Below are 27,851 nucleotides of genomic sequence, written 5' to 3' on the forward strand. Positions count from 1 at the left end.
TGTGAGTCCACTCTTGCTCTCCAGATCACTGCCTTAGGAATGGCTTCCTCTTTTGTGTCGTGTGTGTGTGTGTGTGTATAAGTGTAAGTAAGAGACAGAGAGGGAGATGGGGTGGCACAGAGAAAGGGTCGCCCAGCAGAAAACTCTCCCCTATTGGCTGACCCAATCCACTGCTGGCATGTTGCTCCTGACAGTTTACCACTGAGGGACTGTGACCATCAATAAGAAGGGGTGTGTGTGCTGTAAGCCATTGTTCTTAATTTGGTGAGCCCCAGGACCCACCGAATATGGCCATACCCAGATCTAAGGTGGCTCGCACAAATGTCTCCTTTTTGGAGTTTCATTTTAAACAGAAAGGGTGGGAAGGAGACACACACACACATGCAGGGAGAGAGTTCTTTTTATCTTTAATTGTTGAGTAGGAGAAGATATTATGGCAGATATGCCTTTTTCACAAAGCACCCAAGAAATCTTAAAACAATCAAATACATATCCTGTTGGGCTAACTACATTTCACTCAGCTTTGATGAGCTGCAGAATTAAAGTTTTCCCAAGCAATTTTTACAAAGGAGTTTACAATCATTTGTCCATGATTTTAGTGCACCCCGGAACTCTTTGTACAGCTATTTTTGTGTGTGGGGGTTTTCACCCCCTTTCTCAGTAACAAGAGCCTTTTTCTATACAACTGTTTAAAGTTATCCTGCCCTCCTTAGCTCTTGTTACTTTAAACAAGGAAAAAGAAAAATGTGCATATACAGTAAAAAATAATCATTAAAACTGGAAATAGTTCTTACATTGCATGTAGGGATCAATGCTCATGTTTCAGGAGAAGTTAAGGGCAAACTAGATGTGACATTAGATTTGCCAAAATTCCAAAGCCACATTGCTAGAAATCAAGCTGTATTTGCATATTTCATTTAAACAGCATGACATCTGAGGTTTGCTTATTGGTCTTGTTTGGTCATGTTAACTTGCCTGGAACGTGGTGATTCATGGGGCACTGAATGTGCTGTAAGGATGCAGTCCTATGTCCAATCAGAAGCAAGTTCAGTGGGACTTTCTCAGTGCTTTTTTTCCTAAAAAAATTATATGTTTAGGGGTACTCTCATTTTGACTCAAGAAAACCACCATTTTATAGTTCAAATCAGGAAAAATAAATACAGTAAATGGACAAAAGTACAAAGATTCAAAAAATGTTTAGGGGTATGCGTACCCCTGCATACCCCCCCAAAAAGCACCAGACTTACTCTTCGGTAAGTGAGTATACTATACACACTTAAGATGTTCACTATATGCAACTGACTGTACCTCACAGTGTTGTCATGAGGATAAATGGAGTGCAGGAAGAATAATGTATGCTGCTTTGAGCTCCTTGGAAGTTCCTTTGTTATTTAATAAAGTTACCCCACCTGGTAAGGCAGCAACAACCCTGAACTTATATTCTTTGAGTTAGATGTGTACGTGTTACAGGGATGTTTCAGTAGCTTGTTATACCAGAGGGTTAAGATGAGAAGTTGCCTTTTGGCCATGGTGGGTGAACATCATATGCAGGGATTTAGATGGAGCGGATTTTGTTTCCTTCCAGCTGCCTGCTAGATGATGTTTCACCACCTGTGCAACTAAAACTCTGTCTCTGAGCCACTTATTCCCTTGGCTCCTTCCGGACTCCTGCAGCTTTAGGCAACTGTATGGGTGCATCCTCAATACGCATGTAAACCAGTTTCAAACTGGCTTGACAACAGTTGACTTCCTCCCCCAAAGTTCATGGGAAATATGCTTTGGGGAGGGTGCCAATGTTTCTTAGTTTGAACATATGGCAGTTAAACGAGCTTGAAACTGGTTTTTAAATGCAGCAGAGTTATACCATTGCAAGAGAGCATGGAGTTTGTTGTGCTAATGCTCACAATTGCTATTACAGACCTTAATATGCATCAAACTACCAGAAAATGACATTACGACACTGAAGACATCATGTTTGCAGCATTTGAGGCAAGCATTACAAATGGTCCTTGTTGTGCATCTCTAAATACAGGTCTGCAGAACCTAGTATGTCAATCTCTCATTTTATATGAGAGGGGTAAGTCATACAGTAGTACCTCGGGTTACATACGCTTTAGGTTACACACTCCACTAACCCAGAAATAGTACCTCGGGTTAAGAACTTTGCTTCAGGATGAGAACAGAAATCATGCTCCAGTGGCGCGGCGGCAGCAGGAGGCCCCATTAGCTAAAGTGGTCTTCCGGTTAAGAACAGTTTCAGGTTAAGAACGGACCTCTGGAACGAATTAAGTACTTAACCCGAGGTACCACTGTATATGGAAATCAGGGGTGGGCAGACCTATCAATTTCGGTTTCTCTCAGTATCTCATTTTTTCAGTCCTTAAGTTTGCTTCATTATATTTCCATCTCGGGTTGTGATTTGAAAAAAATAAATAAACAGTAATTCAAACAAAAATACAGGCTGTACACACACCAACCTATTTATAGCCAAAAAGGTTGTGTTTTTCAATCTCCAATTATTCCTGCACATAGTCAACATGCTGCTTTCAGCCTAGATTGACTCTTGATCCTGGTGTTCACAAGGATGGGTGTCATTATTTGAAAACCCTCCCCTTGATTAGGTTACCTACAGTGTTAGGAATTGAGATATGAAGGCTAGGAGCTAAATGGCACCTTAAACCTAAGTTTATGGGTGCAACAACAGAATGTCTAGGCACACTTTTTTTTTATAACAAGAATACAAGTCCTTCTCCTGACCACCCCAGTAATTATTATTAAGAGGGTCTCTTTTCCAGTCTTCAGAGAGTAGCTGGAAGTGGGGAGGCAGAAAAATATCCTCCTTTCCTTCCACTGCAGTTTTAATATGAAATCCTAGGCGCAGTACTGTGCCCAGAGCTCAGAAACTGCTTGCGCTAATGAAATTCCCTGTTGCAAAATGCGCCTAGAACAATGGGAGTTTCAAAAACTGGTTACCCATGCCTTCTCCTCCCTGCACATGCTCCAGGTGAATGAAGAAGGAAGTGGCGAATGCAGTCTTGTTATATGCCCACTCATAACCTCATTGAGTAGGTGTGGCTAACGCCCCCTCCCATTGCTGCAACTGCATACATCTGTTTTGAAAGGAACACACTGAGCGGTAAAGCAGAACAAATCTTTAACAAGCTCTTACATTCAGAATGAAACCAGTTTCTCAGAAGTGCTTTTCAGGGGCAAAAATGAATGAATGAATGAATGAATGAATGAATGAATCTAGATTTTGTGTGGACTATGTAGAAAAACCCCCCAAATACTCAGTCTCCATTGATTTTAGAATAAAATGTCTGTGCGCAGCCACAGTACATCCATCCCACCAGAGTGGAGAAGCCTGTGATCAGGTGACCTTTGCGCCTGCTCAGTCTGCTATTCAGGTGCTAACTGCTGATGGGCAACTTCAAAGCACCTGTTCACCTTTCTTAGGGTCCTTTATCTGGATTTGGGTAGGATAGCCTTTCAAAAAGAGCCTTTCTTCAAGTAAAGGACAGATGGCGTGATAGGAATAGTGGTGCTAGGGAGTCTGGACAGTTGTGCTTCTTGGATTCATGACATTTTCTCACTTCCCATAGCATGAACCTACTAATTGGTGGCTCCCAGCCAGAATCTCAGCTTTGACCACTGTGTCTATTCCTTTGCTATGGCAACCGGTTAAGCAGCAGCAACTCGCTTATGATGGCTTGTGCCAACAACACCATGGTTCGCCAAATCATCCAAGCCCTTTCCTTTCCCGTCTAGCGGTGGGTGTGGCTGTCTGAGGACAGGGAATAGTGGCTTGTTTGTGTGTTGCTGAGAGCCACAGGTTGGCAGCCAACTGCTTCTATGAAGGCAGCAGTAGGGAAGAATGTGGAAGGGAATAAATAACTTATTTTATTATGGATTCTACAGCTGACCTTAGAGTCACTGAACTTAAACAAAAAGAGTTCATAGAGTGAGGTTAGAACGTGAACAGGCTGAGTTAGAATTCATTAGCAAATCTGATAATGTTTCCCTTGAGCTGAAGAGGGGATTACAAATAGTGTAATTGTTGGCCCATGCAACCAGGAATAATACTGTCTGCAGCTACGTAAGATTTTCACTTCTGGCTGTGAGTTGGGAACACTTTCTGTAGCAGCTGAAAAAGAGGACAAGACCTCTTTCACCTTTAGTAGTTGGGTAGAAAAGGGGATTCCAGCAGCTACACCTCCCTCAAAGTTATCCCTTCTGATAGTTCTTTACTTTTAAACCAAACTCGATAGCCCACCTTCAAATTGAGGACTGCCCTCTGCAAGTAGAATACATGAGCACTCTACCCATTAGCTCTTATATAAGGACATCCATTAATAATTAAGGAACAGTAATTCATTGTTTGACTGTCAACTCTGCTTTGTCCATACCACAGACTCATTTACAGCAATTAGATAGTAAACGCACCATACCTGATTTCCAGGCCACATCAGGTTGTAGCCTACAATACTTTATGGCACAATAAGCCTGTTTGTTTTTATAGTGTAAGGTAGCCCTTTATTGTTTCTACTATATGGTATGAGATCCTGCCTGGTCCAGAGTATGCAAGAGGAAAAGTCAAGGGATAGTTTTCTTTCCTTAAGAAAAATTCACCAATCTGATATGAGCTGGAAGGCCAACCTACAAAGGGATCGATATTTGCTAATTCAAGGCATGTGTAATGCTAACCTGTGCTGAAACTGTGCGTTTTAATTCCGTAAAAGAAGGGATGGGGTGGGGAATTACAAACTTTAGTATAGGTGGTGCAGCCCACATAAGGAAAAACCAGCCGTTTTCCTCCTCTGCTCTTCCCATATTTGCAGTTTATTTACAGGAAGTTCCACGTCAGTTTTTAATTAAGCATTTTACTGCTTATATCAGTAGCTCATCAGTGATGTCACAGGCATTATCCAATATGTACCTATAACAGTCAGGATGCAACCTACAGTAGAATTTTTTTATTTTGCCAGGTGCTTCCCCAGACACTATGAAAACTGGAAGGAGTGGTTTGTTGCTGATGGCACTGCAAACAGAAAGTCATTAAGTGTGCATTGTACATAACAGGAACAGGTCAATAATACATCCACTTATTTGAAAATATATTATCTAGCAAGTGGTAACAGCAGGGCTTGCGTCTTTTTTCTCTAGGCTTTATTCACTAATGCCTTTGGATTGAAAGCATTAAAAGGCAAAAGGCTCATTCTTATTCTTATAGTTAAATTTATTACTTGCCCTTCACCAGCAGCTCCCATGGCAGGGTACAACAATTTGCCTGCCTCAAAATCCCATGTCAGTTAAACAAGACCTGTCATCATCTAAAAAGACAAAACTTGCTAAGGAAAAGATGTTGACATGTTTCTTGACCAGTTCAATTCTCAACTGAGCCAGATTTTCATTTTTCACAGCCACTATGAAGGTTGAAAAGTTGGCTTGGTTGAAAATTATGCTGGTGCAGGAGGATGTCAAAATCTTTTGTTTTGCACAGAAGATATAGCAAGGTTTGCATCTTGTGATGCTTCTGCTTGTACTCAGCAGGGCCTTTTTATTCTATGTCATTAAAAGAGGAAATCTCTCCAGCTTCCTATCTACCTTTATGGTGTGTGTTCACTGCCGGTGAGTTCTTTTGCTCCACAAACCTCAGCACCTGTCAGATACATACATATCTGGTTATTTATGGTAGGGATCATTTAGAAGCTCAGAGCTGCAAGATAGGAAAGAGAGAATCTCCTGTGGATGAGAAATGTACTGGCTGAACTACTGAAAAGTTGTGTCTTCCTGGAAGTTAAACAGCAGCTTATTTTAGTAGAAGTAAATAGGAACTCGAAGAAAGAAAGGGCACTTTTTTAAAAGGACAAAATAAAGAAGAAAAAAAGTATATATTTGACTTTTTAAAGTGTGACTTTTTAAAGGCTAAGAAATGTGACAGTGTTGAAACAAAAACAGGATAGTTTCAATAGAATTACATTGGCTTTGTGAATTAATCTTGCCTACTCATGCTTACTTTTTCTTACTAACAGGAGGACTTTCCTTTATAATTGGAAGAAATAGCTAGGAAGAACCCACTGACTAGGAACAGAGCAACACTTATATGAAGCTCCCTATGTTTGTAAATAATTAGATGGGGCCCTTTAAGTGCCATGATGCTCGGAAGATTTTTGAAAGTCAGGAAGACCTTTTCAGTAGTTGCGCCTTCTCAGTGGAACTCCCTGACAAAGGTTTTGTGCTTCATTTATGCTTTAAATTGCATAAGTTGGGTCATTTTAATTGCATGTTTTATGATTTGAATACTTCATTATTTTATTACTGCATTGGGAATATTTTTGGATTGAAAGGTGAGGTAGAATTAGTATATCATTATACAACATACTGGGCTGGAACACCTCTACCTGCTGTAAATCTGTGCAATTTACCTGCGCATAAGCAGAGGTTAGATGGCCATCTGTCACGGATGCTTTAGCTGAGATTCCTGCATTGCAGGGGGTTGGACTTTATTAACCCTCTAGGTCCCTTCCCACTCTACAATTCTGTGATTCTATAAATTCCATTGAACTCAAAGGGACATACTTCTGAGTATGCACGTGTAATAGATAATTTTAAAATTACATAGTGTCAATTTGTGATCTTTTAAAATATCTTAGTCACTGGTATCTATGCACTCTGGTGATCTGTGACTGTCATTAGAGGCTTAAAAGCTAGACAATAAACCAGGCATAGGCAAACTCTGGCCCTCCAGATGTTTGGGACTACAATTTCCATCATCCCTGACCACTGGTCCTGTTAGCTAGGGATGATGGGAATTGTAGTCCCAAAAATCTGGAGGGCCAGAGTTTGCCTATGCCTGCAATAAACCTTTATTGTCTCTCTTAAACAAGAAAATAACAGCAACAGTGGAGCAACTACAGATGTTCTTGGCTGGGGCTGATTATCTAGATCTACTGCAATCAGGTCCAGATCTGCTTTTGGAACTGAATCAGCCAAATTTCTTAAATTACTGATGTTCAATAATTGACATATCTTTATATCTCAAGAGGTTGTATGTAGCAGCCTGCTTGTATCTTTGTTGTGCATGACTTTTGGAGACTGCAGAACTATAAATGCAGTTTGCAAGTCTAAGAGCAGCTATATATGATTGGGAGAAGCATGGGGTATGGTCCTCTTGAAAATGTACAGCTTCAGAATGCAGGTAGAGGACCATGAAGTTGAAAACCAGTACTTTGCCATCTCAAAAACGTGCCACCTGTGAAAATCTGTCATGGGAATGAGGAGGGTTCTAATGTGGTCACATAAGTTTCAGGATGTGCAATGGAGCTAATTCCGTAGTATGCATGTTTAAGATTGCAGCCTTAAAGTGTTTTTTTATTATAATTTTTGTGTGTGTGCTAGAGTGGGACTTTTAGGTAAAGATACATTATCATGGAGACAGTGGCAGATTGTCTCAGTCCTATGATTGTTCCATGGGGCAATATCCTTCAAGGAAGGATGCAAATGGCCTTGAGCTATTTAGGGCTGAGGATAATGTTTCAGCATTTAAAAAATTCACCAAGTAATCATGAAGGCTAAGGCAGTGCTGACCTCGTTGGAGCTCAGTGAACCCCGACGACCATTCCTAACTGAGAGAAAACGGTTGGCCAGAAAGAGGCAGTAGGGTGGGAGACAGTTTCTCCCAGCTCTGTGGATTTCAAACTTCCTCCCTTCCAAGGAATTTTCCCATATCAGTCGCTATACACAGAGGAACCCCTCTGGACCTGCCATTGAGCCCTTGCATGTTGCTGACCATGCTAGGATACGCTCTCTGGTCATGCCCAGTGCCAGCCAGGTCAGTTGGGCCTTGCTGCCCACTCAAACCTAGAGCTTGCCCTAGAATGTGCCTAATGTTCCCTCATGTAGTTGCAGCAGAAGATAAGTAAAGGCGATAAGCTGCCTGTCACAGAAGCTTGTGTGCCATTGCTAATCTTCTTATTGAGGACCCTCCAATAAGCTTCGTAGGAATTCCTGGATTCCCAGGAAGATACTTTGCAGATCCCTGTTTTTTAGACAAGATGATATATATAGGACACTTTTGACTGTCCCGAATTCTCCTCTCCATACGTATGACATGAAATAGCCCCAAAGAGAAAATGCATAAATTGTGGCTGTCCTGGATGCATTCTGGGATAGCATTCAGGAATTTAAGTGTGTGTAGAAATGTCCTTGGACTAAAGCTGTGACCATGTTAGCACCAGATCAAAAGAATGCCCAAACAAGTGCCAGGAATAAACAGATGACATCATAGGAACACTATGAGCTGTTTTCCTTTGCCATATCACTGGGGTAAAAGTGAGGTCTGAAAGTGCCCTCAGTCATAATATCCTTGGTTAGGTGTGTCTGGTTCCAGGGCATCATAAACAATGACCCTGATGTGAGAATTTACAGTCTAAATTGGATGAAGCCCAAACTATGCTGACAAAACAGAGTCATGCATGGTCATTGTTGATTGGTTTATATTGTGTTAGCAATGGAATTAAAAATGATGTCTCAGCTGATGCGCTTCCAGCATTCTGGAAATTAATTTAATGCTCAAAACCAGGAGTCAGCAAACATTTTCAGCAGGGGGCCATTCCACTGTCCCTCAGACCTTGTGGGGGGGCCGGACTATATTTTTTTGGGGGAAATGAACTAATTCCTATGCCCCACAAATAACCCAGAGATGCATTTTAAAGAAAAGCTCACATTCTACTCATGTAAAAACATGATTTCTGGACCGTCCGTGGGCCAGATTTAGAAGGCGATTGGGCCGGATCTGGCCCCTGGGCCTTAGTTTGCCTACCCATGCTCAAAACATTCCCCAGTAGGCAGTGAAGCAGAAGCTAATATTGACTTAATAAAATCTACATATGCTAAAATGTTAATGCAAAATGTAGTGATGGGTGGATTAGCAGTTAGCAAAGTCAGCATTTTAGTTTTGATAAAAGTACTTTTAATTGTCAATCTTAAACTTGTTAGAGTTGTTTCGCATAAAACTACATGCTTGCAAGAAAACAATCCCAATCTGCTGCATGACAGCTTCATACATGCACGCTCATGATTCTGTGAACAAATGTAACATCAGGTCAGATTATTTGTCCAGCTCGCTGAATTTTTTCCATGCCTTGTCAGGTGGCTGCAAAGATGCCTGTTTGTCCCCTACTGAAATTAGGCTTGAAAGAGGCATTCTGTTGTAGCCAGCAGAGAGTACATTATGGTATGTGCTTGGTTGCAGAGTGTTTGTCATCCCCATGGACATTTCTTTGGTTTGCAAATGTGCCCTTGGTTACAAAAAGATGGACCCTTGAGGGGTCTCAGGCAGAAGTTCTTCACATCACCTCCAGGATTCTGTTTCTCACAGTGGCAGCCAGATCTTTTGAAAAACTTCTTCAGACCTTTGTGCTACTCGTGCAGAGGTTTAGACAGCAACTGTCATGCCCAGGAACATTGGGGCCAGGGATTGCATGTATGCCCCTTCACCTGTTTTACGCTTTGCATGTTCAAGCAAACTCCTAAACCGAACTTGTGTTTCTGATTTTAAGCAAAGGAAGGTAGATAACAGATGGGTCTGGTAGGTGTGGGATCCCAGAATGCAAATTTTCAAGGGTCATTCATGATCTTTTAATCAAAGGTCTACAAATGTGTTCACCAGCCTACCACCAGTGGCAATCTTAAACTGCATTTGTGACATGCACACAAACACACACACACAAAGTGAGAGACAGCTAGGTTCTGACTTTGTATTGGATTTTGGAGGCACTTGTTAGCCATAAGTAGTCATACTGCTTCCAAGTGCCTCTGAAGGCAAACATTATCTCAGGGCTGAGTCATTGCCCTTCTGCCATACAGAAAGCACAGGAACATTGAACATTGCACAGGACCAACATTTGTGGATTCCAGCTTTTAATCTTACATTGATAAGAGTTTCAGTATTCTGCTGGGCTGGGCTGCAGATTCAGCCTGGCATCTGTTCACTGTGCAGAGCTCTTACATGTTTTCCAAGTAACATTTGCAGGACTCTGCTAATCCAAATCTCATTTACAGTCTAATGAAACCTGGATGCCGAAAATCCCATAAACAATCCAAGGGGGACATGTTTGTTGGCCAGTTGTCACAGCTACACTGGCTTCCACTCTTGTCAAGGGAGGAAGAGAAGACAGAGCCTGTCTCAGTACCCATTGCGAATAGGGAGCCCACATCCATCATTTTCCCAGAAGGGGAGCCCTGTTCATCTATTGTAGGAAAGCCTATAATGATGCTTGTGCTACCTTAAATTCTAACAAATACAGTATGGTATAAGATTCATCAGATTTGTTTCCTTGAGTTGCTGGTGTGAGAGAATTTGTAAACAGAAAGGTCAGAGGGCAATGGAATGCAGACAGTTCAGACAGTGACAATTACTTTTAACAGCATCTCTTCACAAAGGATGTGTAGGTGATGAGAGAAACATCCTGGCATTGGATAGCTAATTAAAACAAATTGTGACCCATTATCTGAATTCAAGCCACAAATGATAGAACTTAGCCCCTTGACAAGCCTACATGCGTATTAGTAATGTTCTTCTGCATATCCTCCAACTTTTTGTGACAAAAATTCAGGGCACCCCCCACCATCACCGTCGTTGACCCCTTCCTTGCCTGCCTGCCTCAACCTTCTCGCTTGTCCCCTCCTCTCTCCCTCTCTCTTATCTTTGCTGTCTTCTGCCTCCTGCCTCCTGCTCTGCAGCCTCACAAGATGTGGTGTGGCCTTTGGGAAGGTTGCCCCTCTCCATGCTGCATCTGAAAAACCAGGGCATCCCGGATTGGGATCAGAAGCTGGGGCAGCTTCTGTCAGTTCAGGATGTCCTGATTTAATCAGGACACTTGAGGGGTATGCTTCTGATACACATCTTCCTCCATACATATAGACATCAGGGGTGTCCAAACTTTTTTCAAAGAGGGCCAGATTTGATGAAGTGAAGGGCCGTAAGGGCCGACCAAAGTTGTTGATCCTTTTTTAGATTTGAAGCTGTTGAGGGTTTTTTTAGGATTTTACCCCAAGAAATAAACTGCCACAGGGGGCGGATTAGGCCCCCAAAATGGACTTTGGACATGTCTGCTATACATACTACAACTGAGTTTTGTAACTAAAGTTCAATCTGTTATGTAGGAGATGGAGCAGGGTGTCAGACAGTCGTCACCCCCCGCCATGTTAGATATGGTTCCTGTGCAGGGTGTTTGCTCTGATACTTCCATGTATAATAGAACCAGTTGCAGAGATTGAAAATGGAGATAAAATCTTTCTTTCCCTTTCATTCAGGCTCTCTCTTTTCCACACAGCAGTGATGCAGAGAGCAGAGATACTAGCCAGCCACGAGCAGACAGTTTTTTCATGATTATCTCTAGGCCAGCAGTAGGAATGTGGGAGAAAATTGATTCAGTTTGCATTTATAGGTGAATCTACCTAATCCACACTTTCTGAAACTATGTGTGCAAACCAAAACACAGCGATCCTTGGAAATTCACACTTTTTGCACTGCAGTTTTCCTGAAAAGTAATGTGGAAAGCATGCACGAAATGGATGGGGTGGGGAGGAATTCAGTTTGTGGTATGGCAATCATTCTATCAGAACAAGCATTTCAGCTTGCTGGATGGAAGAATCTCCCTCAACTGGTCCCACACATTGTTCTGTATGTTCTCCCCGCAACTCCTAGCCAATTTGAAGGTGGGGGGAGGGGAAAGCCCCATTGTGTGGTGCTTCTATTAGCAGGACTTGTTAGTTGAATCTGGCCCTACCATTAGTAAAAATAGCATACAGAAACCAATTACCGGTATATAAGGGGAAATGGCTTTGTATATTAGACAAAGTTACATACAGACATTAGGAGAAATTTGTACTAAATGCTGCTGAATTTTCATGAAGACATTTTTTTAAGCAAAACAATATGGAGATGTAGAGAACTTAATTTAAGAGTGGGGAAATGAGAAACAGAGAGAAAACTAAACTGATGGATTTGCCTATCCCTATCTAGCAGTGGGCAGAATTAAGAAGTATGAGATCTTGGGTTCTGCTGCACTGTGGATATAACCTCCATATGTAAAAGAATATTGTTTTTTCATTAGGTATATGTTTAGTCTGTGAGTTTTTTCTTCTTCTTTCTGTTCACATCGAAAGCCATAATTCAACCGTCCCCCATTCTCATTTGTCTTCTTTTTGATAATTCACTATTGTTTTAAGCATCTGGCTAGAGTTCAGATGCCTCTTAGGAAACCTAGTTAAGGTTGTAATCTTCCTTGCTAACTCAACCGCGTGCAGGAGTATGTTGCCTACTGCATCTCAGATCAGGACGTTCCAAAGGGACATCAATCATTCAATCTCTTCCACAATTAATGATCTAAGTAGCTGTGGGGTTTCATGCCAAGAAGATATTGATGTCCTTGTAGGGCTTGATTTATGTTTAGTTTAATTATGTTAAAGTGCAGTGCCTCAGCTAAACTGGAGCATTTGATCATGTGTTAATTATCTGAGCGATCCTAGGTGTTGATCCTTGGGCAGTCGTTCTTTAAACAGATCCACTGTTCAGAACCTGCCTCTTTATTAAATGATAAGAAAATAGCGACAGTAGGTTTCTAATGGGGGGGGGGGATTCAAAATGATCTGTGTGAAAGACTGCCAGGGTCCATGAAGGAAGGATAGACAGAATCACTCAACAGGTAAATAGATGCTCTTGTTAAGTATGTGTTTAGGTATCAGATCTCAGTGAGTGTTACTTTTTCTCAGTATTGGCCTGGGGCCCATTTGTCCAAGACTCTCTTAATAGAAATGCAGCTCATCCCCTGGCTTACTGTGAAGTGTGGCCCTCCATTTTCATTCAGGGAAAGGTGAGCTCTGCCTGTGAATCCTGACCCAGTTATCTGGAATAGGCAGGACTGTGAGGGAATGTGAAGGCTGTCATTCTTATATCTAGAGACTCATCATAGCCTCATGCCTTTCCCCACACCTCCCTCCTCTCAGTGCATCTGACACATGGTTGCGACCCTGACCCTTCATCTCACCCCTGCCTCCTAGGCTGCCTGCCCCTTTCTCTGTTACTAGTTTGATCTGTGATGGTACCTACTGTTGTAAATTTCATGGCATGACACTGAAAGTCTGTCCAATCCAAGCCTGGTTTAAAAATAAATATCCCTAAGAAGGGAGAGCAGGAGGGGCCATGACGTTGCCCATCCTCATTTGTCTCTCCCTTGGTGATGCATTTTCTTTTTCTTTTTTGGCAATGTGTAAGCGGTCACCAGCAGTGGAGATTGAAATGCATGACTCACATTCCTGCAAGATGCCAATGCCTTGTTGGCTTGAATTCCCATTGCAATCGTACTGAATGTAGTGTCCTTCACTTCCTGCAAGGGTGGCCATGAGTCTTATTTTACAGAAGACAGTCCTATATTTGAAAGGTTGTCCAGTTCAAGTCCAAACAAGTTCTTTTAAGAGCCGTAAGAATAGAGATCAGGCACTTTGAAGTTTGCCCATCAACAGTTAGCATCAGGACTGGATGAGCAGGCACGCCAGTCTACCTAGGGTTTCTCCAGGTGACATGGTTATTCAGCATTTATCCTGATTTGCTTCCAGAAAGCTTTCATAGTGGCTAGACTATTGTACTGCCTTTGTTGAGCTTTTGTTATGATTTGGTTTATAGTGAAATTATACAACAATGACTGTTCATCTTGCGTTTATCATGACTTGCTTGCAAGGCATCTATATATCTTCCCATTGATCACTTGTTCATCCCAGACTTCTCAGTGGATTTCCCTGTCACTTTCCTAACCACATAAGCCTGTTGTTGTTTCTTATGTCAACTTGTTGTGCTGGGGCAGCAGAGCACTTTAATCCACTTTTAACTGTGCAAACCTAAATGTTTGCCATGCTCTTGAGTCCCTCCTGCAAAATAGTGAGAGTTTGAAGGTGCCCTAGTCACTATGGTGAAATGTAATATATTTCTGTTGAAAGTATAGTGATTATTCCTAAATTTTGCCTATGTGGCCATCCTACTAGCTGCCCCCAAACCATTCATAGAGGTCTCATTCACACTTCTCTTGTCCCACTGTTTTCACTTGGGAAAACCCACTCTTTACAGCTAAATTGGAGCAAACATCCATCAGGTTTTCCGTGGATTGACGTTTGTTCTGATTCAGCGATAAGGGGCAGGTTTCCCAGGGAAAGCAGTGGGGCAAACAGAAAACTGCTCAGACCCTTGCCTTCGAAAGCACAGGACAAGTGTGGGTCCATCACATAAGTGGCTCCATCACATAAGAAGAGATAAACAGCATTTTGATCTCATACCAATTCAAGTTCCAGTTTACCCCACCCAATTTATTACAAAGCTGTTTGCTCCCATCACTACTCATTCCTTGTATGAACACAAACAAGTATTTCAGGTGTGTTTATCTTAGGAGGACCAACTCTGGTTAACTTCTTCATCCATCCCTGGCTTTGTTGGTGTTTTTTGTGCTTAAAAGGAAGGTACTGCTTAAGATGGGCTGATGCAATCATGCTAAAGTTCTAGACAGCAGCCTTTGAGGGAAGACCCTTGTGCACGGAGACGCCTGAAGATTAGCATGATGAGGGGTTGTCTGATGTTATTGCCAAGTTGTTCCTTTGATCTCATTTTTCTGGAGTCACGAATGACTGAGGAGGGCTGAGCTTATAGCTGTCAGTGGAGAAAGATGTTAGCTGATATTTGAACTTCCATTGAGGTAGCCATGTTACATAGCTGTGACAGGAGAGGTTTCGAATAAAAGGAAAATAAGTTTTTCCACCATAGCACAGCCTCATCTTTTTGTTAAAGAATAGAGTCGATGATAATAGGTGCTATTGGAATGTTGCTGCTTGTGAAGACTACTGGAGAAAGAATATTGAATTGTTTGCTATATCCCTATATTGCTACCATTAATCACTATAAGTCATTTTCTACATTACACTGAGGGTAGTGGCTTGTATTGCAAACATAAATAATTGTCCCCAGGGACAATGCAGGCACAAGTTAATGGGTGAGCCAGCAACATATATATTGGCAACTTCCACAATTTTCTATGCTCATATTTTCGTGTTGAAGGATACAGATTTCAGCCCCGTTCCTTTGAAATGAGGGAAAGGTCATAGCTCAGTGGTAGAACACATGCTTGTGTACGAAAGGTCCTAGGTTCAATCCTCAACATTTTTAGATTGGCCCAGGGAAATCTCCTGTCTTGAAACCCCAGAGAGCCTCTGCCAGTTGGACTAGATAATACTGAATTAGACATACCAATATTTGGACTAGAGATAAGGCAACTTCCTTATGTTCCTAATTCTCCATAAACAGACACACATCAAGTGCATTAATGAAGGAACATTAATCCTACATCTCTTCCCAGACACTCCTTGCCCATTAGCTGCTTTGATTGGGTTTTCCCCGCTGTGCCTCTTCTCAGTGAGTTCTTCTGGAGAGTTAAAGCTTTTGTGGTTAAAGATCTGGTTAAAGATTGATTTTACCTTGTGCTGCATATTCTGGACACTTTGCTTCCAACATCAGTTCTTTAGGCACAATAAGACATAAATATGCCTTTGGGCCTCCCACAGATTACAGTGGAATTAATCACACTGATTATATGCTACCAAAAAAGGAGATGCTGTGTCTGTTTACAGCTTCTTGGGGGCCTTCTGTGAGCTGTCAGGGCTTAAAACTGCAGATTTCTACCTCCTCGGCCAAATGTCTCCAAATGGTCGTGGAGCCGGAGATCTGCTTAACAGGATGCAGGGTGCTAAAAACATTCCCCCACAGAACAGCCCTCAAAGGATAGGGATCTCTCTGGATGAGTTAATAGGAAGAATCGTACTTTCAATACAAAGGAGGTTGAAGCGTGGTGGGATTTGTGCATCAAGAAACAGAATGTCCTGTGGGTTATCTAAATAGCATTGCTGGAGGGAGGGCAGAGAGTGCTGTGTACACACTAAGTGACTCATGTGAGATTCTTGAAATGTTTCATTGGGATGTAGATACTTAAGTGCCTTTGAAAGATTCACTTCTTCATACAGCACATAGTTAACCTGTGGCAGACGTAGCCAAACCTTCAGATACTGTTGGGCTCCAGTTCTGTCAGCCCTGGCCAGCATAACTAGTGGTCAGGGATGATGGGAGTGGCAACAACATCTGAGGAGCAACTTGTTGGCTACCCTGACTTAAGGATTCTTTGCTGCCACAAGATATGGTGAAGGGCACTTGGTTAGATGGCTTTAGAGGGGGATTAGACAAATTCATGGAGGAGAAGGTTATCAATTGCTAATAGCCATGGTGTGTGTGTGTGTGTGTGTGTGTGTGTGTGTGTGTGTGTGTATGCTCTTTCAAGGTTCAGGGGCAGAATGCCTCTAAGTACCAGATGCTGGGGAGCAGCAGAGAGAAGGGTCATGCCCTATTTCTCAATTTCCCAGGTTTATTTGCTTGGCCACTGTGGGACTTGATGTTGGATACTGTTATTGGAAGGACATGGAGGGGGCTTCTCCCAGAACTTTGTACCAATGGATACAGCAGATTGCCTCGAATGAGAAATTTCCCCATAAACTGAGGATGGCAAGAGGGGGAAAAGAACACAGACACATTTACAGCAGAATGGTACAGTGGTACCTCGGGTTAAGTACTTAATTCGTTCTGAAGGTCCGTTCTTAACCTGAAACTGTTCTTACCCTGAAGCATCACTTTAGCTAATGGGGCCTCCTGCTGCCACCACGCCGCCGGAGCACGATTTCTGTTCTCATTCTGAAGCAAAGTTCTTAACCCGAGGTACTATTTCTAGGTTAACAGAGTCTGTAACCTGAAGCGAATGTAACCCGAGGTACCACTGTATTGTTTTATTGCTTGCGTGGCTAAGATGGACAACAAGAGCCTTCCTATAGCATTCAGGATCTTCTGGCTGGTCCAACAGCTGGACACACTTCATTTTGCAGATTGAAACAGACTTTATGCTCTGTGCTGCATGTCTTGACTTTGTGCTTTGTTTCTTGCTGCATCCTTGTTATTGTTTATATTGTGAAAACTAAAATAAAAAGTATCAAAAAGAAAATAAAGAAATATGTTTTATTAGTTTTCCTTGGCATACCTTGCATGGAGAAGAACTAGATATAGGTAGGGAGCCGTAGTCGAAACAAAATAAAAAAATTCCTTGCACACGAAAGCTCATACCAATAACAAACTTAGTTGGTCTCTAAGGTGCTACTGGAAGGAATTTTTTTATTTTATGGAGAAGAACTGTGCAAGATCAACTCTGCTTCCTTGCTAAAAAGCCTTCTCAGACTATCACTTTACAGCACAACAGTCACACAGTTGTTACTCGTATGCTGCACCCAAATGCCTCCTTTCAAGGTAGCACTTTTGTTGTGGAGCTACCGTGTTTTCTCACAACTCGGACTGCCATATATTATCATAGGTGCTTCTTCCACCAGCTGGTGTATTTTGACAGCAGAGGAAATGTGCTAGATCTGGAAAGCTGCAACACTGCAATTACTGAGCAAAAAATCTGGTTGTGCAGAAAGGGTATCTTCAGTAAATGCCCATGACTGTTGCACAAACGTCACACTTTATCCACAATAGCAATAGCAGATAACATACATCACCAAAGTAACGGGGCAGGGGCAGGGGCAGGACTGAATTGAATTTTGTCAGTGACAACAATTTTCTTGGTCCTGGTAAAATTGGTTATCTCAATGATGATTGCTTAATGTGAACAGAAGAAATCTGTAATCTTCATAATAAAAAGAGTCTGGGAGTTTTGATTTAAAAGGTAAAGGGACCCCTGACCATTAGGTCTAGTCATGACTGACTCTGGGGTAACGCCGCTCATCTCTCTTTATTGGCCAAGGGAGCCGGCATACAGCTTCCGGGTCATGTGGCCAGCATGACTAAGCCGCTTCTGGCGAACCAGAGCAGCGCACGGAAACGGCATTTACCTTCCTGCCGGACTGGTACCTATTTATCTACTTGCACTTTGACGTGCTTTCAAACTGCTAGGTTGGCAGGAGCAGGGACTGAGCAACAGGAGCTCACCTCATCACGGGGATTCGAACCGCCGACCTTCTGATCGGCAAGTCCTAGGCTCTGTGGTTTAACCCACAGCGCCACCCGCGTCCCTAAACATTTTGATTTAAAAGAGGATTAGGCAAATTCATGAAGGATAAGACTATCAGTGACTACTAGGCATGATGGCTATGTTTTGCCTCCACAGCTTCTGAATACTGGTTGCTGGAAACTGCAGAAGGTGAGAGTGGTGTTGGGCTCAGCTCTTGCTTGCATGCTTCCCACAGGCATCTAGTTGGCCACTGTGAGAACAGGATGTTGCACTACACGGGCCTGATCTAGCTGGGCTCTCCTTATGTTCTTTTGACTTCAGTGGTTTTTCAAGCAACCTGCTACTGCAAGCAGACTATATATACCATATTTTTTGCTCTATAAGACTCACTTTTCCCCTTCTAAAAAGTAAGGGGAAATGTGTGTGCGTCTTATAGAGCGAATGCAGGCTGCACAGCTATCACAGAAGCCAGAACAGCAAGAGGGATTGCTGCTTTCACTGCGCAACGATCCTTCTTGCTGTTCTGGCTTCTGAGATTCAGAATATTTTTTTTCTTGTTTTCCTCCTCCTCCTCCTCCAGGTGCATCTTGTGGTCTGATGTGTCTTATAGAGCAAAAAATACAGTAGGTGTCATAAATCTTTTAGGGATCAAATTTTCAAAATAAGACAAATAAGAAATTGTAGGAACTTGGAGCTTATTTTTGCTTCATGGACAATAAGCAAGGTAACTATATTAGTGGAAACTGAGAGTATAACAGTATATAATTTACCAGGAAATCTGTGCTTTTGAGATATGTAAAAGTTTTTGTTTTCCCTCAAGGTGGATCAACAATTTCACATTTATTGACTGTTGCCCATATGGTCATTAATCATTGTTGGAGAAAAGTAAATTCTCCAACATTGCAGGACTGGATAATGAAGATATGGGAAGTGGTCCATATGGTCAAGCTGCCCAATACAGTAGAATACAGGAGGGGAGACAAATTATTAACCAGCTTATGGAGAAGTGGAGTTTATTTTATGATGTACTGGTGTAATAAAACAGAAGAAAATGATGAATTCTATACTTTGCTAAGAACACTGCAACATAAATATAAATACAAAAGCTGGATCTACTAATCAACGAGCTAGTAAAATGTATATCATGACAATATGTATTTTTCATTCCTCCTTACTCCTTTTATTTTATGTTTTAAAACAATTAATTACAAAGCAAGGTCATCTATATTAAGGAACTGAGCATCATGCAAGGCTGTCATTATGAAACCACTTATTAAGGAAGAGTCCTATTCGCATCAGAAGAGCCACCTTGGAATAAATGGCTGAGGAACTCAGCCTAAGACAGCCTTGGCAACAAATGGAAATACTAATTGCCATGATGGATGTTCTCTCCACAGGACTGCCCATGCCAAAGCCAAGTCAGAAGGGGCTGAGCAAGCAGCAGTGGCAGCTAACAATGAATCCACTTTAGCCAGGTCGATGGCCAGGGAACTATCTCCGGATTTCTATCAGCCAGGTAGGAAATGAAATCAGCCCAGCTTTGATTTGCTGACTTTCAGTAGTGGTGAGATACTAAGCAGAGTAAAGCCAAAAGCCAAAGTTGACATTACTGTAGCACAGTCCATAAGTTGAAGTCCTATGAAGTGCTCGAGTGGAGGGCATTTAAAACGCAGCATGCATGAGTTGGAGAGGGGGTGCTGAACCAAGTGGCTTTGCTGTCAGATGACTTGAAACATTGCATAAGCCTAGGCATTGAGTGAGGAAAACCATGCAATTGGCCCATGTCATATGTCATAATTCTATACTTTTCATGATTTCACAGCCAAGAATAGTATTTAATCAGAGAACTACATACCAACAACACTTATTTTACATGGTGGTTATGTTCCAGGGATAGAATGTAAAGCCAAAATTGCGTACAGTGGTACCTTGGTTTGCAACCGTTTTGGATTACAACCACGTCAAATCCGGAAGTGTGTGTCCCTTTTTTTGGATTACAACCCATTTTTTTATTATTACAACCCCCTTTTTTTTGGAGGCCCCCTTGGCAAAAGTGCACCTTGGGTTACAACCTGTTTTCGTTTACAGCCGGACCTCTGGAACGGATTATGGTTGTAAACCAAGATATAACTGTACAGTCAAAAGACATTGGGTTCAATGGTAGGTGGGATTGCCAAAATCTTTTTTCCCAGATGTCTGCCCCCGTTTTTGTTTAATTTTTTTTTTTTACCAAGTGCATAAAGCTGAATGTGTGCAAGCTAAGCGCATGTAAGTTTCAACATATTTTTAGCAAATGAATTTAAGGTTAACCCCTTAGCACTTTAACGTTAACCCCTAGTCCTGAATGTTACATTGGTATGTGTACGCATGTATGTATATACAGACACACATACAGATATATATAATTGCAATCTTTACTTGATTTAGCATGCAGTTCTATACATCTCTACTCAGAACTAAGTCCCACTGAGATCAGTGGGGCTTACTCTCAGATAAGCGTGTATAGGCCTTTCTCACTGGGAAGTGTGCACAGGATTGCAACCTAACAAGACTTCAGTTGATTAATCTGAGGGAAAATACTCATTAAAAATATGTATTCTGAGGCAATAGGAGGATTTCATAGAAATCAGTGGAGGCCATAAAAAGTAGCCTTAGTAGTATAATAATATACCAAAGCCCACTGATTTGTATTTGTATCAGTGTGGTGGTATTTGTGTGATTTATTTAGACGAAGATGTCACAAACAGTCAAGAGACTACGAATGGTCAGTCTGCTGCTGAGTGCTATTTTGAGGAGCTTGAGCAACTGGTGAAATAGCTTCCAAATAGCCTCCTTGCAGCCAGAAATAAATGGCCCTGAATGGGTCTTTTTATGATTGACGGGAGCCTGCAGGCAGGGCAGGATGGCTAAAATAAATGTTTTACAGTTCTCCTCCTCTTGAGCCCCTTTGGTATAGAACTGTATAGAACAGATATTAGCATCCAATTTATACCATTGCTTTGTCAGAATGATTGAACAGATTTGCAGCTCAGTCCTATGTATAATTTCTCAGGAGTGAGTTCCACTGAATTCAGTTGCGTAGGAATCCAGCCTTAAAGATGATTCTCACATTTCTGAAATAGCAACTATATGCTAATACCCCTCGTATTTCCTGTAACCCTTTGTTTTAACCACATGAATGCTGTATTTGTACATGGTATAGTGAGGCACAGGTGCCCATGGTTTGCATTAGTGGAGAACATATGGGCCTCCAGATATTCTTAGACTCCAGTTCCATCAGCCCCAGTCAGTGTGCGTAATGATCTGGGGTGATGGGATTTATAGTCCCAACAGCATCTAAAAGGCCACAGGTTCCCCATTTCTCCATTAGTGTGTAGTACTGTACACCTTAAGTCTGTTAACTGGATTTTTTTTAAAAAAACAACCCAGTGAGATTTGGTCTGCTTTTGTCCCTTTATCAAAGGTTTAAGACCATAAGCGCCCAAGAAGACCTTTGATGGATTAGTCCAGAGGTCCATTAGCTCAGTATCCTGCTCCCCAAGTAGAGCGATCCTCCTAGGAAGCTCACAAGCAGGGGATGAAGACACAAAACATCCCTCATCCTTTGCTCTAATGCAAAGTGTACTTCTTCTATAGTGGTTCCATTGAACTGTCATGGCTAATAGCAATTGATAGACCTTTCCACCATGAATTTGTCCAATTCCCTTTTAAACCCTAGTGCTGTATCTAGTTCTGTTCCACTCGCGCGACCTATTTCTGTGCACACAATGGAACTTCCTTTTTTTTCTCCTGTTCCCTCCAGCCCACTATGCACCCTGAAAATGTTTTCTGGGTGGCTTTGAAAATAAAAAAATCAATATTTCAAATTGATCTGTTGGAAAGCAGAGGCAAATTATTATCTAAGATGTACAATTTGTTGTTAGAATGGTATACTAAAGATGAGCAAGTCAAAGAAGTGATGATAAAATGGGCAATAGATTTTGGGCATAATATTGAGTTTGATTCTTGGACAAAACTGTGGAATGAAAATTTGAAATTTACGGCTTGTATGGCATTAAAAGAAAATGTAATGAAGATGATGTATAGATGGTATTTGACACCAGTAAAGTTAGTGGAAATGTATAGGATGAGAGATAAAACATGCTGGAAATGTAAAGAATCAGATGGAGATTTTTACCATATGTGGTGGACGTGTGACAAAGTAAAAACATTCTGGGAATTGATCTACAATGAATTAAAAAAGATGTTTAGATACACCTTTCCCAAAAAACCTGAAGCATTCTTGCTAGGTTTGATGGGAGAGGAAATTGCAAAGATAGACCAAAGACTATTTATGGACACCACAGTAGCAGCGAGAACATTTAATGGCCCCAAAGTGGAAGTTACAGGAGTTACCAATGATTGCAGAGTGGCAGGCGAAGATGATGACTTTGTAGAATTGGCCACACTGATCTGCAGGATTCGGGACCAGGACGATCAAAAATTTCAAAGGGATTGGAGTAAATTTATTGGATATTTGAATAATAATTGCAAAAACTTGAAGACACTAGCAGGATTGAAATAAATCCTACAATGTGTACAATAGAAGTTAAAGAGCTAAAGTGCGCGATAGGACTTGAAAGCGGAAAACCTACTGAAGAGAGGGAGAGAAGTCATATGCTTGGCAGAGCAGAAAGTTTTTATGTTTGTTATTGTATTGTCAAAAATATTGTTTAAGGAGAAAAATAATAAAAAATTATTTTTTTTAAAAAAGGGAAGAAAATATTTTCTGGGGGGGTTGAAGGACCCTCCAGAACAGATTCTGGTGGTGTGCAAAAGGAGGAGAGGAAATGTCTAGACCAGCCCCATAAACTAAACTTGACAGCAGTAGATCTGTCTAAATGTGGGTCTGCTCCAGCCCAGTATAAAGCAGGAGCTGTGTGGGTGTCTGTTTGAAGAGGAAGTGGGGCAAGGAAGTGCGAGGTGCTGAGTTATTCTACCTGCAGTCTGACCCCACAGGTACATCTGAGTTCTCTTCTGTTACAGGAGCCCAGCTGAAAGTTGTGGAACTAGAGGAGAGGTGTCAGGGAGATAGTTACATTTTGATCTTAAAACAGTATTCCTTCACCCCACATCTAGGGTAGAAATGCCTCATCCCATTTCTGGCATCCCAAGCGTAAGTTTTCTATAAATATTAATTTTGATTTTTTTAAAAAAGGAAGATTGACATGGAAACAGGACAAAACTGATTTATGAATGAGCACATACAAAAGTGATATAGACTGTGGACAGACAGCAGCAAAGCACAGGGCAAGTTTTACTAATAGATTTTGCTTGCACCAGTTGGCCCTCAGTGGCCTCTCCTCATATAGCACAGGCTGTGCCAGATATATCTGTCTGCCAGAAAATATTCCTTTCAGCTTCAGCAGAATCCTTCAGGATTACAAGCAGTGGGTAGGTGTCACATGGCCTAGATTCACAGCCACTAATGTACTTGATGGACACTGCTCTTTTTTATTCCTGGGACATCTGGGGGACAGTTTGGGTTTTCTCATATTCATTCACCAGTTAAAATTATCCTTGCTGATCAGTCAGGGAAAGCAGCTTGCCGTAGTCATTATTGGAAATGCAAACCAATCTCACACAGGCATAGGAGATGTACCTTTATCTAATCCCTGACCGAACACGTCGGGCAGGATTTGCTCCCTTGAATTTCAGATATTTGAACTCATTACTGGAACAAGATTCCCAGACGCTGTTTCAAAATTGACTTATGGAGGCGGAAAGTCATTCTGTTTCCTGCTGCCATCATAAAAAGCAAATGCAAATATGACATGAGTTTGGTCAGAATTCTCATTTATCATTCAGCTGAAATCATTACAGGAGATTAAATGTATGTGTTCAGCTATGTTTTAAATAGCAAGGTTCCCCCACCCTGCTTTCTTGCTCTACAGTAGAATCGCTTCGGATTTGTAAACAGTTTGGATAATTAATGAAATAGGTCCATTTTCTTGACCACCTCATTATAAAATGGTACTTCGGTTTGGCCCACATGTAATGCTAAGCCAATCTATGGCTTACTGTGAACGAGAAAGTGTGCTGATGCACAGGGAGGAAATTGCAGCTACTGTACTGGGAGCTGAGCCATGGTTTGGCTTAGAGTTACATTTCTAAGCTCATGGTTTCTCTTGCTCCTAACAAGCCATGAGCTGCAGCCAAAGTTTGTTCTTTGCTTACTTACTGCTCATGATTTGTTTGGATGATTTATCTGCATTATATTGTATATAATCTATAGGGATACATGTAGCCTTCCTGAGAAATAATAGCCACAGACATCAGTCCGCAGGCAATTCCAGACAAAACTGACCATTATCCTGCACTTTCTAGCGCAATCGCCCTGTCACTTTTCTAACCATAGAAAGTCTGATAAGAAAAATAGCAGAAAATTGCACAGAAAACTGTGGGATGAAACCCACTAGCTGGCAATGTATAACCTCCACACGCATGTCAGGTTTAGTGTTCACGATGACATCATATAACCTTTTGGCAAACTTTGGGCAAACATTTCCCCTCCCCCCAAATCTTTTTTATGGTCATAGACCAGCATAAGGAGGGAGGGGTACAATCATTTAAAATCTAGAAAAAAACAAAAAAAACCCCACTTTTTTATAAAAAACAAACGAACTAAAAGGAGTAAAAACAGAATATATACATAAAAGTCTATAAGAATCCAAAAGAAGCTAAGAAAGTCCAAAAGAAGCGTTAGGAACATTAGACAAGAATGAAAGAATGTAAAAGATTAGTACAGTTGTACCTCTACTTATGTTCACCTCTTGTTACGTATCCTTCGGGATACATGTGCAGCAAACCCAGAAGTATTTTTCCGGGTTTCGCCGCATGCGCAGAAGCGGCACCTCCGGATACACACACCTCGATCTGACTAGAGCTCCAGAACGGATCCTGTGCACAACCGGAGGTACCACTGTATATATAAGACTATAGCAATCGGTCTACAGGGCATTCTAATATGAGTGCTCATTATATTTAGTTTGTGGCACAGGTCATAATCCGTCGAAATTTGAGAATGCTGCTGTACAGAATCTGGCAGTGTTGTATGTTGTAGCACGATCAGTATCTGAAAGCAGCAGGGAGGTATAGAATTGTCCTGTGCGCCCTGGGTACTTATGCAGTGATGGTTAGATGAGGCTAGTACAAATCTCTCTGTAGTAAAGACACTGGAGAAGCACATGCTCTGTTGTTTCTACTTGTCCAGAGTCACAGGAGTATTGCCTCTCCAGATAATCAATTGGCCTTCAAGGACAGCCAAGGGGAGGGCATGACATCAAGCCAAGGTAAAGGCCCTCTGGTGCTTAGGGACTTCAAGTTTAGCTAGATATGCCATAGGGGAGGCAGAGTACCTGGAAGATTCATTGGCAATAAAAGTTGGGGTCCTGGCTAGATCCAACTAGAGCTCAGTATCTGTAACACACCGTTTTATGAGAGCTTTGGCCTGTTCGTATCCCATGCTGAGTAGAAAACTTGGAGAGGAGCCCAAGGTTGAGATTTTAATTACCACAGTCTGTTTCCATGTGTATTGAAAATCATCGTTGATAGTTAGTGGGGCAAGACCAAGGGGAAATAAAGATAGGCTGAGCCAGTAGTTGAGTATGGTCACCCACAGTCTAGCCTCCACTTTTATGAAACCTGTCTCTAGTCTCAGGGTGGCATTAGAGACACATTTTGGGACTTGAAGAGCTGATCTTAGGAATTTGGATTGTACAAGTTCTAGGGGGCCAAAATTAGAGAAGGGGCCCACCTGGGCACCATAGAGAAGTTGTGCTATTGTTTTGGCCTCAAATAATTTGAGTGCTGCAGGTATATAGTGGGCACCTATTGTTTTCAGCAACATGTTCCCCATGGGCTTTCCTACTGCTGGTAGAGTGAAAAACTACCCCCAGGTATTTGAAACAAGAGACCTGCTCAACCTTGTGGCCATCTATGCTCCAAGAGCGGCTCTTAAGCCTTTGTGCAAACATATCAACATGAATCCTCAGCCAACAACTGGTCTGGAAGTTGCCTTGGTCACTGTTCTTCCTGTAAAAAAACCGTCAATGGTGTGGCACATGATCTTCCGTGCTGGAGCAGTGGGGTGCACAGCTTCCAGTCAAATAATTGATAAGTTTTCCCACCAGAGTACTATATCAAATACAATTACAATTCAGTCTTATATATGTTAGCTAGAAAGTAAGTCCTGCTGCATTCATTGGGGGTAACTCCATGCAGGAAGTTACCCCCAATGTTAAACCCACTAACTAGAGAGGCAGGAAACCCTCTGAACACAGCCGGCTTACTTCTGAGTTAATATGCACAGAAACTACCAGTGTTTAATCTATGCAAATCAAATGTCAGTCCCTTGTGTACAATGGCACTGTTTCTCTCTCAGATATGTACATATAGCTGTCCTTTTTTATTGATTTTTTTTCAGTGAACAAATAAAGAGAAAGAGTTGGGTGGGGGATGGAAGAAAGGGGAAAGTGCTTTGAGACTGTAATACAATACGATATATAGATAAACAAGTACCACTATTATTACAACGAGTATACAAGTCATTACAATTTCTCTAAATGTATTCCAAGTATCATTATATTTGTCCATGCACAGTCTGTGTCTAAAAGCAATCCGTTCATACATTGCATGAGTATAGCTCTCTTCTTAACAAACTAGCAAAATAAGGTAGGGGAAGACATTTTCAAGATGGGTCAAGAAGAACTTGCCATATGGACTGAAGTTTTGCAGGTAACTAGTGATGAATTCTTCCTGACTGATTTTGAAACTTTTCCCTGCGTTAATTTCACTACTGCAATGGAAGTGAAATTCTAGAGGGAAAAGTATTCCTCCTGCTAATTATGCTTCCCCATCTTCATTCATGTAGCAGTCAGCATAAATTTATGTAGCCCTTGAACTAATTTCATGCAGGTGGCAAGGACAGAAAAAGGAGGATAGGGGGAGCATAAAGAGAGAGATAAAAAGGGCAGCCCGGCCCATTTTCCTTGATTATTCCCCTTACTGGAATGTGGCTCTCAAAAAAAAAAAAAAAAGGTTCTCCACTTCTGGGATACAGAATACTTATTTTCTTGAAGCATAATTTAAATTGCCTGGATGCAGAATTCCGTTCCGTTTCGTTCCATTCTATATTATGTGAGGTACTCCTCAGTCCTGGATATAGCTGGAAACTATATAGCTGGAGATTATGTTCCACTACAATCCCATAGACCTCAGCTTTTGCACAACATACTAAAATGTGTCTTTGACCCTCTCTGAGGTGATGTGCCATGTGTAAATGCTGTCAACACAGGCCAGATTGTGCGAAAGAAATCAAATTAGCACTGCAGCCGTTGCATATTTTACATTGGCATTGTCGACTGATTTAAGTGTTGTGTGTGACAGTGCTCTGACCTTAATGTAGACTAGGAGCTTCCTGGCTCAGTTTTGCCCACAAATATTTGGGACCTAATTAAGGCCGGTTGCTCTGTTTCGGTTCATAAGCACGTTCGTTTGAGAGACGGGGGCGTGGGGGGAGATTTGCTGTTTAGTTTCTGCACTGAGCTAAGGCTTACCAATATGTAAACAATAATGCAGCCGATGGCAGTGCTGCTAGGAGACGATGACACAACCCAGTCAGATGAGGACAGAATGAAATATGAATCCAGAAGTCACCTTGTTTAATGGAGGCGGGTCAACTGCTCAAGTGTGTTCAGTAGGATCTTAGTGTCACGGGTGGGTGAC

The 27,851-nt window shown here is 41.7% G+C and overlaps 1 protein-coding gene across 7 annotated transcripts in view; it reads left to right on the top strand.

Moving 5' to 3' along the window:
- The window catches only part of JPH2 (junctophilin 2), a 61,321-nt gene that overhangs the window by 23,278 nt on the left and 10,192 nt on the right, over window positions 1–27,851 (top strand). For 5 of the 7 annotated variants that reach the window (XR_014549168.1, XR_014549170.1, XM_083618573.1 and 2 more), the window contains exon 3: window positions 19,484–19,602. The exons of 1 other annotated variant lie outside the window; for it this stretch is intronic. Coding sequence is in view for 4 of the 6 variants with exons in the window: in XM_083618573.1 (XP_083474699.1) it covers window positions 19,484–19,602 (119 nt within the window). In the remaining 2 variants the exon portion in view is untranslated. Of the gene's footprint in view, window positions 1–19,483; window positions 19,651–19,686; window positions 22,793–27,851 lie in introns of those variants that run through there. One more of the 7 variants, XM_083618576.1, reaches the window with a different exon arrangement.

The sequence above is a fragment of the Podarcis filfolensis genome (assembly GCF_964270895.1).
Source record: "Podarcis filfolensis genome assembly, chromosome: 6".
NCBI lineage: Eukaryota > Metazoa > Chordata > Lepidosauria > Squamata > Lacertidae > Podarcis > Podarcis filfolensis.